This window comes from Platalea leucorodia (genome assembly GCF_965183815.1).
Source record: "Platalea leucorodia genome assembly, chromosome: 7".
NCBI classification, from domain to species: domain Eukaryota; kingdom Metazoa; phylum Chordata; class Aves; order Pelecaniformes; family Threskiornithidae; genus Platalea; species Platalea leucorodia.
In genome coordinates, this window is record NC_138829.1 from 69021091 (window position 1) to 69037816 (window position 16726).

A 16726-nucleotide genomic window follows, 5' to 3' on the forward strand; every position below is an offset into this window, starting at 1 on the left:
AAAAGCCTAGTTGCAAACAGGGAGGTAAATATTTTCAATGGGAACCCTACACATGCATCCAGAAATACTGCAAAAGGATTATTCATGCTTTGCAGAAGATGAAGAAGTGCTAACCTAGAAGACTTTTTCTGACCAAGAGTGAATCGGATGATTTTGCTTTGAGATGAGTCCCTGGGAGATGCACTGTATGACAGGAAAGAAAAAGCGGAAGATAACATTGAACAGAGAAACTTTTTTTTTTTTTTTTTTTAAGCCACGGAACTTAGTAACTAGTTTAAGGGAGGAAAAAGTTTTTATGAATTTTACAGGAAAAAAAAAGCTTCTTGCCTAAGTATACCTTCATGTCAAAACTCCTCAAATTGGAAATGAATTAATTCTTAGAGAGTACTGAACAAGCAATTCTGCATGCAAACCCCAACTTTATTACTCTTTTCTTTCTCAATCTTTTATTATATGTATTTTTCTGCAGAATCTGAGCAATTTCACTTTAGCATATACTAAGAAAACATGACATTTAAGCCCTTCAGGTTAGATATTTTTGAATTATTTGAAACCCAGCACAATCCACATAATGGACTGAAAATATCAAAGCAATATTCAAATGGTCCCAAGCATCTCTGCATGTTTTTGACAGAAAAGTTGCAGAAATATGTTCAAATACATCTTTGTTTTACAGTTATTATTTCCTGTAAAAGTTTACACATGCTGTAGCAACACTATTTCAATTATACAAAAACATTGTTTCCACCCAAAAGCACGATTCATGAAGAAAGACATAAGCAAAAACCAAGTAAGCTCTCAGTAGTCTCATGTGGAAGGCCTCATTTAAACTGTTTATACTTCTCATAAAGCAGCACTTAAGCTAGTGTTCGCCTTATGTGTTATTTTAACAGAAATAAGCCTTAACTTGAGATATTAAAAAAAAAAAAAGCCTTCATACTTTAGCAATTGTGCAAATATGGCTTTAGCCTTTAATCCTGGCCACTTATCCCCACTAAAAGCCTCACGCTCCTAGCAGTGGAAGGGTCAGACAAGGCTGTACATGTGTTCATGGTGGTACTGCCTTCATAAATTGCTTTTATTCTAACCTGGAAAGAGCACCCCTAGGATTAAAGACAGTCAAGGGACAAAGACTCTCTCTACTTATCTGTATTCTGGTCTCAGAGCGCCAACAAACACCAATTGTGAAAATTATTTTTCAGGTAAGCCAGCAGCATGTTATTTTTGACCAATAAGCCTCGATGTGATTTTGACTGTCACCAGCCGTAATGAGCTCTATTTCTTTTACCACTGTCAGAGCCTTCCGCTTCTTAGGACTGAAATTCTTGTAAACTGAGAACCAAAGTTGGTTTTCACATGCCCAAAGTATATATTCTGTAATGGCAATGATATACGTGCTTTGTGAGTAGAAAGAAGCAAAAGGACTACTGAGAAAAATGTCCTTATAAAATACTGTGGTTACTTGGTCTAGCAGATATTTTACACCCATTGAACTGCATATTTCCAGCACAGAGAACGTATTAAGTACATTTATTTTGATTTCCAAAGGTGTGAAGTCAACTGCTACCCAGCACTCGATTTCCAATACACTGTTTATTCTAGAGTGGAACTAAAGAAAAAAAGTTTTTTTGGCTTTTGAAGACCTTTAACAAGAAGAAAAAAAAGAAATAAACAATAATAATAAAAAAAACTTAAAGGAGATTTCCCCACCTTGACTGCATTTCTGGTTGTGCTTTGAACTGATGCTGCGCAGCTTGCAGGGGCTGTTGGCACGGAGTCTGGAGCGAAGCCGGCACCTGCTGCTGCGGTAGCCCGACCTGGCACTGGGATGGAGGTCCTGCTTGCTGGGACACTGGGGGAGGAGGTTGCTGGGATGGATGGTGTTGTGGTTGCTGTTTCTGTGGCTGCTGTTGCTGTTGCTTGTATCGAGATAAACTGAAGAAAAGGCCCAAGATTGCCTTTAGATTCCCATTCCTGATTTCTGTAAGGCAATGTTCAGAAGTCACTCGTCAGCCACCAGCTGCTGTTTCTCTCCGACAGTGCGGCGAGGCAGCCACTGCACTCTTCACAACGCGGTCTCAACTCAGTTCCTTTAGGATATGACAGGCTTTCTGCACATCTAATCAGCATTACAGCTGATTCCCAGTGAGCACCAACGACAAATAACTAACTAATTTCTCCCCTGAGGTGACTGCACAATGTCTTCCATTTCTGCTCTAGTCTGTGTATTAACGCCAGTGTGCTTAAAAAGATAGTTGCTTTAAATAGTTCCTTTAAATTAAAGTAACCCAAACAAAAACCCCGCAACAACAAGTGTATTAACAACATCACACTGTAAATGATTTCTCAGTCCTAAATTTGCACGAGGAGAAGCTACTCAATTATCACACAGTATTATATCATTTCTGGAATATCAGACTAATTGTTTCCACTAAGAAAATCTGATGCAAATTTTGCACTAGAAAATATGATTATTGGGTGAAATAGCTGTATTAAACCAGATAATTACCAGTTTGATACTATCACAAGCCGATAAAAGAGTGGATACCCAAGGTACCTAAAGATAGCTTGACAGTGAATGAATAAACATTTCAATTCCTAAAAGTCATCCTGTTCTTCTATGCAATATCAAATGCAAAAATGTAAAACCAAACAGAAATATGAAAATAAAGAGGTACCAGAACATGCAGTTAACAGCTGTATCGTAATTAATATGCAAGAGCACCAATTCAGTCTTGCAGACAACCTTAATAATGTACCATGACTTAATTATTTAGCATGTTTAATTTCCTAAATTAAAAAAGTGAATTAAAAAAGCTACATTGAACTTTTGCATGCACTATATAACCACTTGAAGTAATAAAACTTACTGTTGCCCTGTGCTTTTAAATCCCTCTACATGGATTAGGGCAAGGGGGGAAAAAAGGACATGTAGCAAGACAGTGGCCAAGCACAAAAAGGAGAATCAGAATTTTTATTTCTGTTCCCAGTTCTGGCTGAAAGGTTGCTCTGACTTTGTAAGGGGTCCTGCTCTACCCTTTATTCCCTCTCCCAGCCACATTTCTGCTCCCATCGCTCATCTTTGCTGTGTAACAAGCTTCTGTTCTTAACCCCAAGCCCTTTACCCAGCAAATCTCAGGCTCACAGCTTAAAAATTTTGCCCCCCTTTCTATACCAGCTTCCAGCTTTGGTCTCCTTGTCTATCTGTGCCTCGATCTACCTTTTCTTCCTAGCCCCTAATTTAATTTACTTTCTTTCTTAATTTTGTTTTGGCCCACGCCCATCTCCTCAGCAACTCCTAGACCTTATCTAAGTGGTCCCGGCCATCACCCAGACCTAGGGCATTCCCTTCCTTTCCTCTCCTATTTCTTGACTAAATTTCCATACCCATTTTTTCCTCCCTGCAGCCTGGCCCCTCCACCAGTGCTCTTTCCCATCACCGCCCCTGTTCCCTTCTTTAAATAATTATCAATCCCAGGGCCCCTAAGCAGCCATTTTCTGTCTTCCTTAGTTTTCTTAGCCAGTTTTAGTCTCTTGCTGGACAGTGGGGTCCCAATGAATCCTGCCGGTTTCCCCTTTTCCCAGTCCGCTCCTGCTCCCATGCGGTGTCACGCCACAAACCCAGCCTCCTCCCACTGCCATCAGCATCTGCAGCAGGCAGGGTCCTTCTCTGATCTGCCTGTGTTTAGCTAGGGAGGACACGGATAGAAGTAGAGAATAAAGTAAAACAGACACAAAAGACAGCAAAGCACAATAAAAAGGATCTCCTTATCTTCAGTAAAGAACTCAAATTACTCCTGGGAATTGTACGGCAAGTAGCACTTAATCACAGGCCGAAGCATAACTAAACAGAGCCAGAGGCACTGGGAAGCTTAACTGCACAAATGCAGGCCAGAAGATAAAAGAAATTACCATGGGTCTGCATGTTTAAACTTAGCAAAGCTCTATGCAATTGGACTTGATGTCATTGTGAAGTGAGAGGCAATAATACCAATAACCCCACCTAAACCCTGTTGATTTCTATGTCTGTATATCTTCTGCTGTATCCATCAGAACAACCACCTGCTTTTGACATTTTTCTAAGGTAACCAAAAAATAATAATCAAAAGAAAAACACTTTTAATGAGTTTTGAAAGAAGCATTCTCTTTCCCTCTGGGTTTTAAGCAAAATATTTCAAACAGGCCTTCCAGAGGTAGTTTTGTTTCTCTTATCTTAAAGACAGGCTGAGGTAATTCACCTGGCAGTTTGCCCCTGCACTTTGTACAAAAAGAGTATTTCAGCGAGTACTGCAGCCTCGCTGCCCTCTGCCACCAGCGCAGAGCCTCACCCGCTTCCTGCTTTAAGCCCCCTCCCGTCCCTGCGTCACCTTCAAGGTGCATATTAACTTGGGTAAGGGCAGGCACGTCACCCACCCATTTTGAATTTGGAGCCCAAAATGACTCGTCTTGTATATTTGAAACAAACACTCTACACATTTGAGAGGAAACTGGAATTTGGTTTTCAGAGAATCCACACAAATCTACCCTTTGGAAATTTCCATACTGGAATATCGCCGTTACTGCTTGTTTCGTCTACAGCTGGAACTTCCACCACTGTAGCTTGCCAATCACCCTTCTCTGTCTTCACAAAAATACACTGGACTCAGTATAAATTAAAAAAAAAAAAAAAAAAAAAAAGGTTCAGGACAAAGAAAAGGTAAAGAATGAAATTTCTGCAAATCATAAATTACTCATTATGCACAGAATACAGATCAAAGCAAACGAACGAAGAAGAAAAATTGTCTATCACTTATTTAGTCCAGCTTGTTTGCATCTGCATCTGTAAAGCTTATTTTGTATCTGATTCTGTAAAGCACGTGGGACTAGAAAAAACAGAACTAGTTTACATGGACTAGACTGGTCAGCCAACCTGGCTAGCAGGAGTACAAGAATCACTGCACATTTCTTAGCTTACACCTGTCCTGCCAGAAAATAGGGCTATTGTATATACGTACTATTCACCCCTAAAGATAGTAGGTGCCTGCTTCTGTCACTTTGCACTAGTCTCCTATGGTTGAGCTCTGAGGGATTCTGCACGCAGTCCCCATCAACCCTTCTTAGGTCATTGAAGAGGTGAGACAAGATGGTCTGCTGAATAGGACAAAATGAAAAAGTTAGACAATTCTGTCCACAGTGAATGATGGGAGCGGAGAAAAAGGGCCAAAATAAACTACAAGCAGGTCTGAATTTAAGACAAAATGCTGAGAAGTAGATATACTTCACAGTTGATCCAGGACACACCATGAAGTACAGACAGACAGACTCAACCTCAGCCAGCACATGCTCTAGGCTGGCTGGCCTCTAAGCTGACTTTAGGGATCCAAAGCTACCAAAACAGCTCTGGGATGAACTTTGGAGACTCTACTGAGGAATGTGATCTAAATATGAACAATATTGAGAATTTCGTAGAAACGAGGAAGGGAAAGGCAAGAAGGAATTAATTCCCACCACACACACACACTAGATCTGCAGGCGTTTTTTGATAATTAAAGAGTAATTTTTTGAAGACCGTATATAATTGCATTCAGTGTGCTATCATCAAAATCTGGCAGCATGGTAAGTGCCCTACTCAGGTATGCTTAAAATAGCGCTGTGGGATATTTGTGCTGCGGCAACAAAAATTCCAGTGGATGAACTGCAGAGCGTGCACACCGAAACTCATGTACCTACAGAAGCGTGAATGTCATTTCAGAGGCAAAAGTCTAAGCTGAACCGTGGTTGTTCCAAAGTCTAGCGAGACATTTTCTTTCATCACTTTATGGTTTCATGATTTGCTCAGCTGATCGTTATCCAGCCAATCTGTTACCCAGAAGAGGTGCAACTGCTACCTATGACATCAATTTGAGTTTCTACTGCACATTTACCTTCTCCATAATCTTCAAAATCTTGGCAGCGAGGAGATACTGTGTGAAGGGGGGAAACTTAGCTGGGCAGCTGCAATTCCAGGAGTCTAAAACCCAGCTTGGCATGGAAACAAGTTTAAGAGAACGGGTAAGGAGAGGCAGCTCAAAACGATGGACAATAAAAAATTGCAGCAAGAAGGGAAAAGAATTTTCCAGCATCCCCCATAGTTTTCTTTAGTAACCACAAATGGAGATTTTAGGATTTAAGAAACTTTGAGAAGGGAATGCCTTTTTGGCTCCACGTTGCTGGGGAAGGGGGCCTGTCTCTAGCATAGCATGATCATCATCAGTGATTGCAGATCCTTAGCATCTTCACTGTATAAATCCATTAAAAAGAGACTATGTCTAAGTGGCACGCACATATCAAAGCAGGAATTTTTAAGACTGGAAGGATATGATACATGAAGTCCCACATTATTTCAACATTTAGGAGCCATCCAAATTCCAGTTTTGAATCATTAACTTCCCTCCATGCTAAAACTGCACTATTGAAAAATACGTGTTCTCAAGCAACCCAGGAGAGACTTCAATGTTTATTCCCATTTGGAAGCAATAACAATCTTCTGCTTCCTCCTAGATGAGGATCTGCCAGTGAAGTAAACAAAGTTATTTGCAGTTGACCTAGCAGGTCTTGGCAACTTGCACAGAAACACGGGCTTGCTTGGTTATGGCACTCCTCATTTTAAGTGATTCTGTGTTCTCTTTTGTTCAGCCTCCTTTCTCAGCACAGTTAAGGAGTGACTAAGAACAGAAATTGAATTTATTGTTGAATTCAAGTCTTTTAACTTCATTTTATAAAAAAACATTCCTTCCCTCCCCCCTCTCTAGCTGTCACTTTTCCTTCAGTGTTAGTGATGGAGCCAGAAAATGTTCTTATTCCTGTGTTGGCAGCAAACATTAGTGGTCTCTTCTTAGCTTCCCTATGATTTAATATGTTAATTCCTAGACAGTATAAAAGAAAGGAAGAAATACAAAATCAGCGAAGCAATGGGATAACCTATGTCCTGCTGAGTCTGCCTTGTGAGTCGGCGGGAGAGCAACGGACTTTAATCACGTTGTCCCTTCCCCAGCGCAAACAACACTACGCTGCCAACTTTGCACACAGAAACAGTCTTCCCATCAACTAATCTGCTATTTTTCTTAGATTTTGCATTGTATCAAGACAGGTAAATAACGTGACATTTATTACGTTTTTACAATATTTACATATCATGTCAAGGTCAAAATTGGCTTTTACTATGGACTCGGTTGCCTTTTCTTTTTAACCATTTCTGGTAAACAAACTTTCCGCTGTTCAAAGTTTTAGCTCATACTTTCTTTTCTTGACATGAATCCTTCCGATTATAACGGAGCTATTGAGGCACATAATGCAGGCAGTACTTGTGCTGACCATATTAAAGCTTCTCTTTGGAGGAAGATATTTATTACTGGTGTTCTAACCCAGCTTACGGATACACCACAGGAAAAGAGAGCTAACCTTCAGCCCCCTCTTCTCCGACTAGTTGTGGTAACAGCAGGTTAGAAATTAGAAAAACGTGTACTATACATCTGATACTTTGCTTTCCACACTTAGAAACCACCTCAAACTTAGTGAAATTACATTTCAAATACACATTTTCAAGTGGCTTGTAAGATCCCATACACTAAGATGAGGTAGGGGGCTTCCTTTAGAGAACAGCAACAAATTCTTTAAGCTATTTTCCAAATTGTCAAAATGGAATTTTAAACTGTAGTTTTTATGAGGTTTTAAAAAAATAATAGCTTTAATTTTATAGTACTTTTATGAAAGTTTTTATATTTTTGTAATTTTTTTTAAATGTAATGTATATATATAAAACTTGTGTACATGATGGTTTCACCATAAAGTTCGTCCACAGTGGTTGTCTGGAATACATTTCATAAACATCATTTACCATCAATAAGGGAACGTGTGCTTCAGCTAAGATTTCAAACCATGATCATAACGTGCATGGTGCTGGCTTTTGGATCTGTGACTAGAAGAGTGTTGATCAGCTGCCAGTGTTTAGGCTCTTGCTAAGCAATACTGGCACGGTGTCAAGGCCACCTCTTCTCCCCACACTGCCTTCCCCCAGTCTGCAGGCTGGGGGTGGGCCAGAAGCTGGGAGGGGACACGACCGGGACAGGTGACCCCAGCGGCCCAAAGGGATACGTCATGCCACATGACGTCATGCTCAGTAATAAAAACGGAGGTGGGTGGCGGGAGGGCGTTGGGGAGGTAGCCATTGCCTGGAAACTGGCTGGGCACCTGTCTGCTTGTGGGAGGTGGCGAGCGATTGCCTTTGCACGCTTGTTTTGTTTTTCCCTTCCTCTTTCCTTCACGCATTAAACCACCTTTCTCTCGACCCACGCGTTTTCTCACTTTTGCTCTTCCTATTCTCTCCAGTGCTTAGCTGCCGCCGGGGTCAGCCCACCACACCTACACATCCTTTCCTGCCGTCCTTGTTGGAGCTATAGGATTCCTTCAGAGGAGGAACACACAGCTTTAAACATAGAGGCAATTAGGTTATTCGCACACAAGCGAACATACACGCATGATTTGATGATATAACCTCCTCCTCAAAACTACGTTTGCAAAGAGACCTAGTCACCAAATCTAACTTAAAGTCTCACCTGGTGCCACACATCCAATTATTTGTTCTGTGAAGCTCTGAAGGAGATGTCATATAATATATTCAAAGTTTGCCTTAGCCGCTACCGAAGCCAATTGCTTTTCCAGCGTATTTAAATGAAAGCATAAGTGAAAGCTGGCGCCAAGGATGACAGAAATCTGTTTGATCTCTTAATAAGACAGCAGTTAAACAGCTTCTGAGCCAAAAGGTACCATACTGCCTGACATAAATCACGGACTGGCACAAAGCAATACAGCACGCTGAGTCACGTTTGGGTTTCAGGAAAATTCTGGTGCTCTTCAAAAGCAGAGTGATTAATTAGAGGTCAAAATGTCTTTTTTGTTTTGGGTCAAAACATTTGGATTTTATTGTTTTGTGCATTTGGAAACAAACTTTAAAAAAAAAAAAAAGACAACAAGAAAACCCCAAAACTTTCTTTTTTAAAGAAAAGAGAGCCAAATACTTCTTCAGGTAAGAGAATAAATAAAAAATGAGGACACACATTTCTCTCTCAAAAGGCAAACAACCACCAGCAGTTCGCTTTAAATAGCTGTAAAATCTACACTCTGATCAATGTGCCAATTATAGAACTTACACGAGAAATTTCTGTTTTTTAACAGAAAGAAACAAAAAAGCAACTGAATTCTAATTCAGTCTCATTGATTATTTTTACAAGTCAGCTGTGCGGATATTAGATATATATTTTTACCTACCTTTCGTACTGAGGTGGGGAAAAAAGGAATAAAGACTGTCAAAAGTCTAATTATCCATATTAATCTTCCATGACACTCCGCGTGCTGGTTACAATCACAAGCAGTAATTCGGGTTCCTCACTTCAAATGAAATTTTAAACGATCGATTGACTCACCTTCTGCTGACAGCCCCTGTATGTTAATTCCCTTAGCAGCCAAGAAACTCAGGCACGCATCTATGTTTTCAATCTGTTCAAGAACAAACAAACAAACAGGAGACACAAAAAGAAAATGCATTGTAATAATTGTTTACTCTTGTCTCCCGCCACCCTTTATTGCACTCAGCCTTTGTATCACATAAAAAGTCCCTTTGCTCATTATGTGGAAACCATAATATGAAACCTCCTCAGTTACTAAAGTCCTAAATTGCTCGAGTATTATGTGGGTCGGGACTTTCTGTTATTTGTACTTGCATGAAGCAAGTTATTTAATACTCTAACCACGAAAGAGGATCGCTACGTATCTTACTACAGGGTCAAGGATGTTATGCCAGGATTTTAAACCTACAATAAGTATAACAAACACGAAACCGAAAATAAACATGGAAGCCACATATGCTTGAGAAGGCAGATTGCCACTTGCTCTTAAGTGGACAGCTGGCAAAAGTTTCCAGCCACAAAAGCAGTCAAATATAAAAACTGTAACTGGAAACCTCAGCTGGAATCCAAAAAACGGTCACTCGCGACATCCTCCGCGTGTCAGAAATGACAGGCAACCCTGGTCGCTCGCTGCGGGGCAACTCCTGCCCTTCAGAGAGATGGTACAACAGCATTAAACTGCACAGGATAAAATGAATTTTGACCAGGTAGGGTCTTCTGCACAACAAGTCTGACTGTCAGTGACTACAGCTGCCGTACACAGACTGCATTCAAACCCTACCCAACAAAGTGAACTCCAGAAGGGCTGGACGAGTCAGGCATTCTTTCCCCTATATCTCAACATCACGATAGAGATCTTGCAGTAGCTTCACACCTAGTTTCCCACCAAGCTCCCACCAAAGCTCTGCTGTCATATTCAGAAGATGCAGGGAGATGCCAGCCCCCCCTTCACCCCACTGCACGTCTATGCAGAAGCCTACACTTGGACACCTCAAGAAGCTGCAAGGAACTACATTTTAGGAAGTATCATGTGCTTCATGTGTGGTTACACAGAAGACTTCTGGATGATACCACTGAGTAATTTTTGCTTTTATCATGGTAATCAGTAAGCGATAAAATAGGGTCTCCATGTTTGAACGTCTCGCAAACATTAATTTATTAATTCCTAAAACATCACAACCAAACACTGCTTTCACAGATAAGAAGGCAGAGAGACACCAAGCCCCACACTTGCTATCACTTAACTACCTTTCTTCTATGAAGTCTGGAGAGATCAAAAGGGAACGTGAAAGATCCAGCTTCCCTGTCAGCTCCTGCCTGCCCTCAAAAAGATATACAAGTGAGGGCTGTGCGGCGTTCCGGAGGCTGAGCTCCCAGCACCTGACCCGCGCTTCCCATCCTTCTCAAACTAATAAAGAAGTACAAGGGAAGCTGCCAAAAAACCTCCAGCATGGATTGCTCTCAAGGTACTTTCATTTATTGCCTATAACAGTAAAAACATTCTCGTCTATCGGGGGGGGAGTAGGGGGGGTATTGGCATTACCTAACTGTGATTTCAACAATTACAAACACTGATACACTCTAAGGTTTTATCAGCCTCATACTTCGAGATATACTATATCAAAGTATACAAACTATATAGTATACTTTATAGTATGCTCAAATATATATATATATATAATACTATATACTTGCAAACCCAAATAGATACCAAAAAATTTATTTTCTGTAACGTTCAGACCTTAAAGCTTGTAGCAGGGTGCAGTTCAAACGCACCCACAGTTCAATATGATACAACAGTCAATCTCTACCTGTTTCCTTCCTCAGTGCTCAACAACCCTTTCAAGTTTTCAACACAGCTCTTTTATTGAGGTGGTTTGGGACTTTGCCGGAAAGCCAAAGTTTACGTTTTGAAGAACAAACACCACACAAAAGCATCAATCCATTTCTACCACCTGCACTTAACAAGTCTTCATCATTCCAAGAACATTTCCAGTCTTCCACAGCTGTGGGTAGATTTCTCCTCTCCTAATAAGGGGGATTACTAAGTATGGTTACTTAGGTTAGTGAGTCAAGAGAAGCAATATCTCATCTCAACTCCAGATCTGCAGTCGTACAAACTCAAAGTAGTTCTTTCAGTCCTGCTTTGCTTCTCTTCCCAGGTTCCTCATCTTTGGTCAAACTCTCCTTCAGGACAGAGTGACCACAGGATTAAGATTTACTTCTGGGTAGCAAGTCCTGCCCTCATTCTTGGTGCTACACAGTCCTTGCCGACTTCCTAATCTCATGCTCACTGCAGAGCCAATTCAGATTCAGAGAGTACCCTTTATAATCACTACCACCTCTACCCTGGGACAAAGCCACAGTTTTTACTGAGTATTTTAGCCACCTAATGAAGATACACGGCTCCCGTGCCCAGACTGATGGATGACTCCCCAGCAGAGCACTCATGCTTGAGGTGTGTACCTGGAACACAGGTTGAGTGACCTCGACCTCACTGCTTTGGACAGACGGGCTACCTTGCCACATCAGTTGTAATGCCTGGCTAAAGGCTGTAAAAAGCAGGGGCTTTTTAGTGCTATATTGATACAGAAAAAGAATGAGGGGGAAAAAAATATACAGTAATATAAAATGCAGAACAAAGACTGCAGGAAGTGGGCTACCAAAAATCTATGATTTTACATAGATTTACATATGATTACATATGATTATTTTACATATGATTTTGCAGTCAAGAACTCTTAAGAATCAAAACATTATAGAAACAGGATAATATCCTATTTCAGTACTTAAAACCAGGCATGATGAAATAAAGAGGTAATAACAGAGGCTTGCAAAAACCAACCGCTTACATTCAGAAAATAAAGTACTACAATAAGATCCTACAGGGATGTACAGCATCGCATGCACGAGGAATTCACTAAAAAAAATACTACTGAAGGACAAAGAAGCATCAATGATTCTCTTAACATTTACGCAGTATCATTTGTGATATGTAACATTGTTACATGGCAGAATGACAGGAATGTCAGCAATTAGTTGATTTTTGAAGGAAAAATAGAGCCCAAAAAGGAAAACGGAAAGAAACCTGGGGAAATTCAAGAAGAAAGTGAAACGCAGAATGCAGGTCTATAGCTGAAATGATTAAAACTTAGTGTTGATAGGAATTCAGGGTGCTTCCCACACAATGACATAATTAGGAGATGATATAAAAAATTAAAACCCCATAGAATTAAACTTCTGTTCAGACATCACATATCAAGCGTCACAGCTCCCATTCTCATATTCATGGGAGAAGCGACGTGTGCCTGCTGTCCAGCTCCAGTGGAAACGGGCTCACGCTCACTTGGCACTCTGGAGCCTCATAAGAGGCAAAAGCCCCGAATGCTTGACCAGGGAGCTGTCTTCTAACCCCTGAGGTGCCAAGAATGAAAACAGGGATGTTGGGACGTGTGAGGGAATCACTGATTTTCCTATTGTAAAAACCAAAGAGAAGAAAGCTACTGAAATCTTCATATGTCAAATAGCTTAAGGCGTGAATACTATTTTGCGGCCACTGGCCTGAGCAAAGAACCCTAAGCTTGGGTGAATTAGCCTAATGCATCAGAAATCACGTTGCTTGTTTAAAGAGAAGCTTTTCCAACAGTGTAACGTTTAATGCATTTCACCTATAAAAGCTCCAAGGAAGGATTCTGTCTCTAGCCCCTGCTGTATTAACATAAGAACTAACTACTTATAATCTGCAAATATTGTTTTATGGATAAAGATCCCCAGTGCATACAGGGTTGGAGATAACAAGCTATTCTGAAGTAGTAACATGGTAATTAGACCATTTAGATGTATGTACCTAGGATAGAAGTGAAGTTCCTGGGTAGATCTTGGCTAAGGAAAGACCTAATGACCCTGCGTCATGGTCACTTCCGACACAAAGTACAGCTGCCTCCTTGAAACTGCAGTATCCAGCAGCAAATTGTCACTGAGGCTCTACAGGCCCTTTCTTGGCCAAGTCCACATCTTGTTTAAATCCTTCCAGCAGATGTGAAAGGACTGGATTTGCCAAAGGGGAGTGTATATTTTCTTTTTCACTGTGAGCTACAATTGTTTTTTGGCTGACAATTCTGATTTCTCATTTGCTTTGCCAGCAACGTTTAACACAGCAGAAGCGAAGCAGGAATGGTAAGTTGGATGCTCTCCTTTCCTGCCTACCCAAAATAGGGGAAAGCTGTGCAAAAGAAGGAAAACCGAGGACTGACATCCACAGTGATTATCCCACTCGGACACATAACCAGCAGTGTCCAAAACTGAGCCTTGCTGTGCTGGTTATGGCTGGGATAGAGTCAATTTTCTTCATAGTAGCTTGTCTGGGGCTATGTTTTGGGTTGGTGCTGGAAACAGTGTTGATAACACAGGGATGTTTTTGTTATCGCTGAGCAGTGCTTACACAGAGCCAAGGCCTTTTCTGCTTCTCACCCCACCCCACCAGCGAGCAGGCTGGGGGTGCACAAGGAGCTGGGAGGGGGCACAGCAGGGACTGGTGACCCCAACTGACCCAAGGGATAGCCCACGCCATATGACATCATGCTCAGCATATAAAGCTGGGGGAAGAAGCAGGAAGGGGGGGGACATTTGGAGAGATGGCTTTTGTCTTCCCAAGCAACCAAGCCCTGCTCTCCCAGAAATGGCTAAACACCTGCCTGCTGTTGGGAAGGAGTGAATTAATTCCTTGTTTCGCTTTGCTGGCATGTGCGGCTTTTGCTTTCCCTATTAAACTGTCTTTATCTCAACCCACAAGTTTTCTCACTTTTACTCTTCTGATTCTCTCCCCCATCCCACTGGGTGGGAGTGAGCGAGCGGCTGGGTGGGGCTTAGTCATCAGCTGGGATTAAACCACGACACTTGCCTTGTTACTCTTCCTGGCCAAAACCATCAAATGCATTTGCGATTTTGAACTGCTGCACATAAACTCTTTCAGGTATAGTCAACTATGAAAGTGCGTAATCAGTCTCATACCCTATACAACAGGTATTTATTCTGAAATGTCCTTAAATGCCAAGCGAGGATGGCTGAGCCTTCACCCGAGGGGCTGCCCACCTCTGGAGGCTCCTCTTCCTTTCTTATAATTAAGAGATGATATGAAAAATTAAAAACCCATAGAATTAAACTTCTGTTCAGACATCACATATCAAGCGTCACAGCTCCCATTCTCATATTCACAGAAGCAAAATGCATGTTTCCATCAGCCACCTGAAAACTTCCTCTGAACATGAATCTCTGGGTGGCATTTGCTACCTGGCAAGATGGGAGCAGAAGGCATCATGGCTAAGAAGTACTGCACGTGCATAACTTGCAAACACCAGACCAGCCTGTGGAAGCAGCAGTTGCTTTGGTAGACCAGTAAGACCATCAGCCTCTTGCTGGAAAAGCAGGATTAAAAGCTAGTAGTCACACATATTTATTGATTTCTAAGTACTTTTGTAAAGGCCATCATTGCATATCATCGCTTTCATTCCCACCAGACCTGCACGCTCCTCGTTCCTTCCTAGCTTCTACACACATGAAACTCAAGTACACACAAATTTAACAGCTTCACTGATTTCCTATGCGTGGATCAGAATGCATGTATTTAATCCTCATTTCACTATGACGTTCCCAGGTATATTACTCAGATATCCCTCTATTATCAAAAGTACCCTACAGTAATTATGCATTTCCAACAACACTGGCCACCGGACCCACACAAGTTTTTGCACTTGTCATATAACAGCAATTTCAATTTCTATTCTTGACAGTGCTAGAACAAAAAGGAGCCAGGAAACATGCCCTGGCCTGTACGAGCAGAATAGAGCATGCCAGAAACAAAACAACCCCAAACAAATACCCCCATCCTGGAGCCTGTAAATAGAGACCCATAGGTGGGCCCTGATATATGTTGAACGTTGACTATATCAGACAAAGACTTGAATATAGAAACTGTCTACAGCCAAAGCCGTCCGTCCCACTCTGCCAAGTCAAATACACAGGGTAAACTGTAACTAGTGCTGCCCTTGTGACAGATACAGATGTTTTTCTCAAGCAAAAATCAGAATTAAACTTACTGTAGGTGCCTTCACTTAGAAATCATGGGAAGTTTCTCATGTTATGATGCAAGACCTCTGCCCCCAACTGTTCCAGTGATAGATGTGGAGTTTTTATGAGCTTATCCAGAAAACCCACTACTTATATTGAAACCAGTGCTTTCCATTTAACTTGAGGCTCCATGTTATGTCCAGTATATTAGTTTTCAAAGGAGAAAAAAAAGATTGATTTCATGTGAAAGTTTTTAAAGTTTCACAAACCCTTATGCAATATTCCAGCAGACTTCACATACAACGTAGAAACAAGGAAAGAGCCTAACACAAGCTGTTTTCAGCAAGCTGTTTCTTAAGGCAAAATCTATTCCTTGTCTGTATTTTCAGATCAAGCTTTCACACTCAATATTTTTATATTATAAAGTTTAGGAAGAACCTTAAAAATCTTAAGTCATTACATTGACAATCCTTACCCTGGAGTTTTGGGGGAGGGAGGGTTCTCCCTTCAAATAACGTCTCATTTGCACTATTTCCTAAATGTAATTATATGTAAGAAATACCAAGGCAAAATTGCAAATTCCATTTTCCCCAGAAGGATATAAATACTAACTATTATTGCTTTGTTTACAATAAATCTTCATTAGTAGTTATCCCAATCAAAATGTATCTTTTTTTTAAAGAAAATAATATGTTGCTCCAAGCATTCATATGCTGCTCCTGACTAGCTGGATAAAAATGTCTCTCAAAATTAAGCTTCAGGATTTTGACAGAACTTGGTGCATATCTTAGAAATGAAATAACAGACGTAACGTAAGAGCAAATGAAAATAATCCATATTCTGAAGCCAGGCTGTAACAGATCTAGCCACAGAAACAAAAATCTATTATCATGGGTACACTGTTTCCACATGTATGTGAACAGTTGACTATTATTTTGGGTTTTTAAAGAAAAGGACAGTTTGGGCACTAACCTAAGGCTAGAGAACTAGCCTAAGCCTCATCTCTTGCATCCCCTTCTCTGAGACCCTGGGTAAAACCTTAGCTTTCCTGTGCCTCAGCTCTTCCTCTGGAAATAATGGGACAAATATTCAATATTCACTCACAACAGGCCTAATATAAATAGAAAAGGGGGCAGTAAGCACCACAGATAAAGCTGCGATTCGCAATGGCCAAGATTTCTAATCACATCAAAAACCATCCAAAGGGCGTTCTTGTATTGTGAATGGTTTCAGGCAAT

At 41.0% G+C, this 16726-nt stretch overlaps 1 protein-coding gene across 3 annotated transcripts in view; it reads right to left on the reverse strand.

Annotated features, from left to right (window-relative positions):
• NAV2 (neuron navigator 2) overlaps positions 1-16726 on the reverse strand; it is a gene marked incomplete at its 5' end in the record, with an annotated part of 427505 nt that overhangs the window by 129621 nt on the left and 281158 nt on the right. For 2 of the 3 annotated variants that reach the window (XM_082317338.1, XM_082317337.1), the window contains 2 exons: positions 1711-1981; positions 9441-9513. In XM_082317338.1, coding sequence (XP_082173464.1) covers positions 1711-1981; positions 9441-9513 — 344 coding nt within the window. Of the gene's footprint in view, positions 1-114; positions 184-1710; positions 1982-9440; positions 9514-16726 lie in introns of all 3 variants that reach the window. The other variant, XM_082317336.1, reaches the window with a different exon arrangement.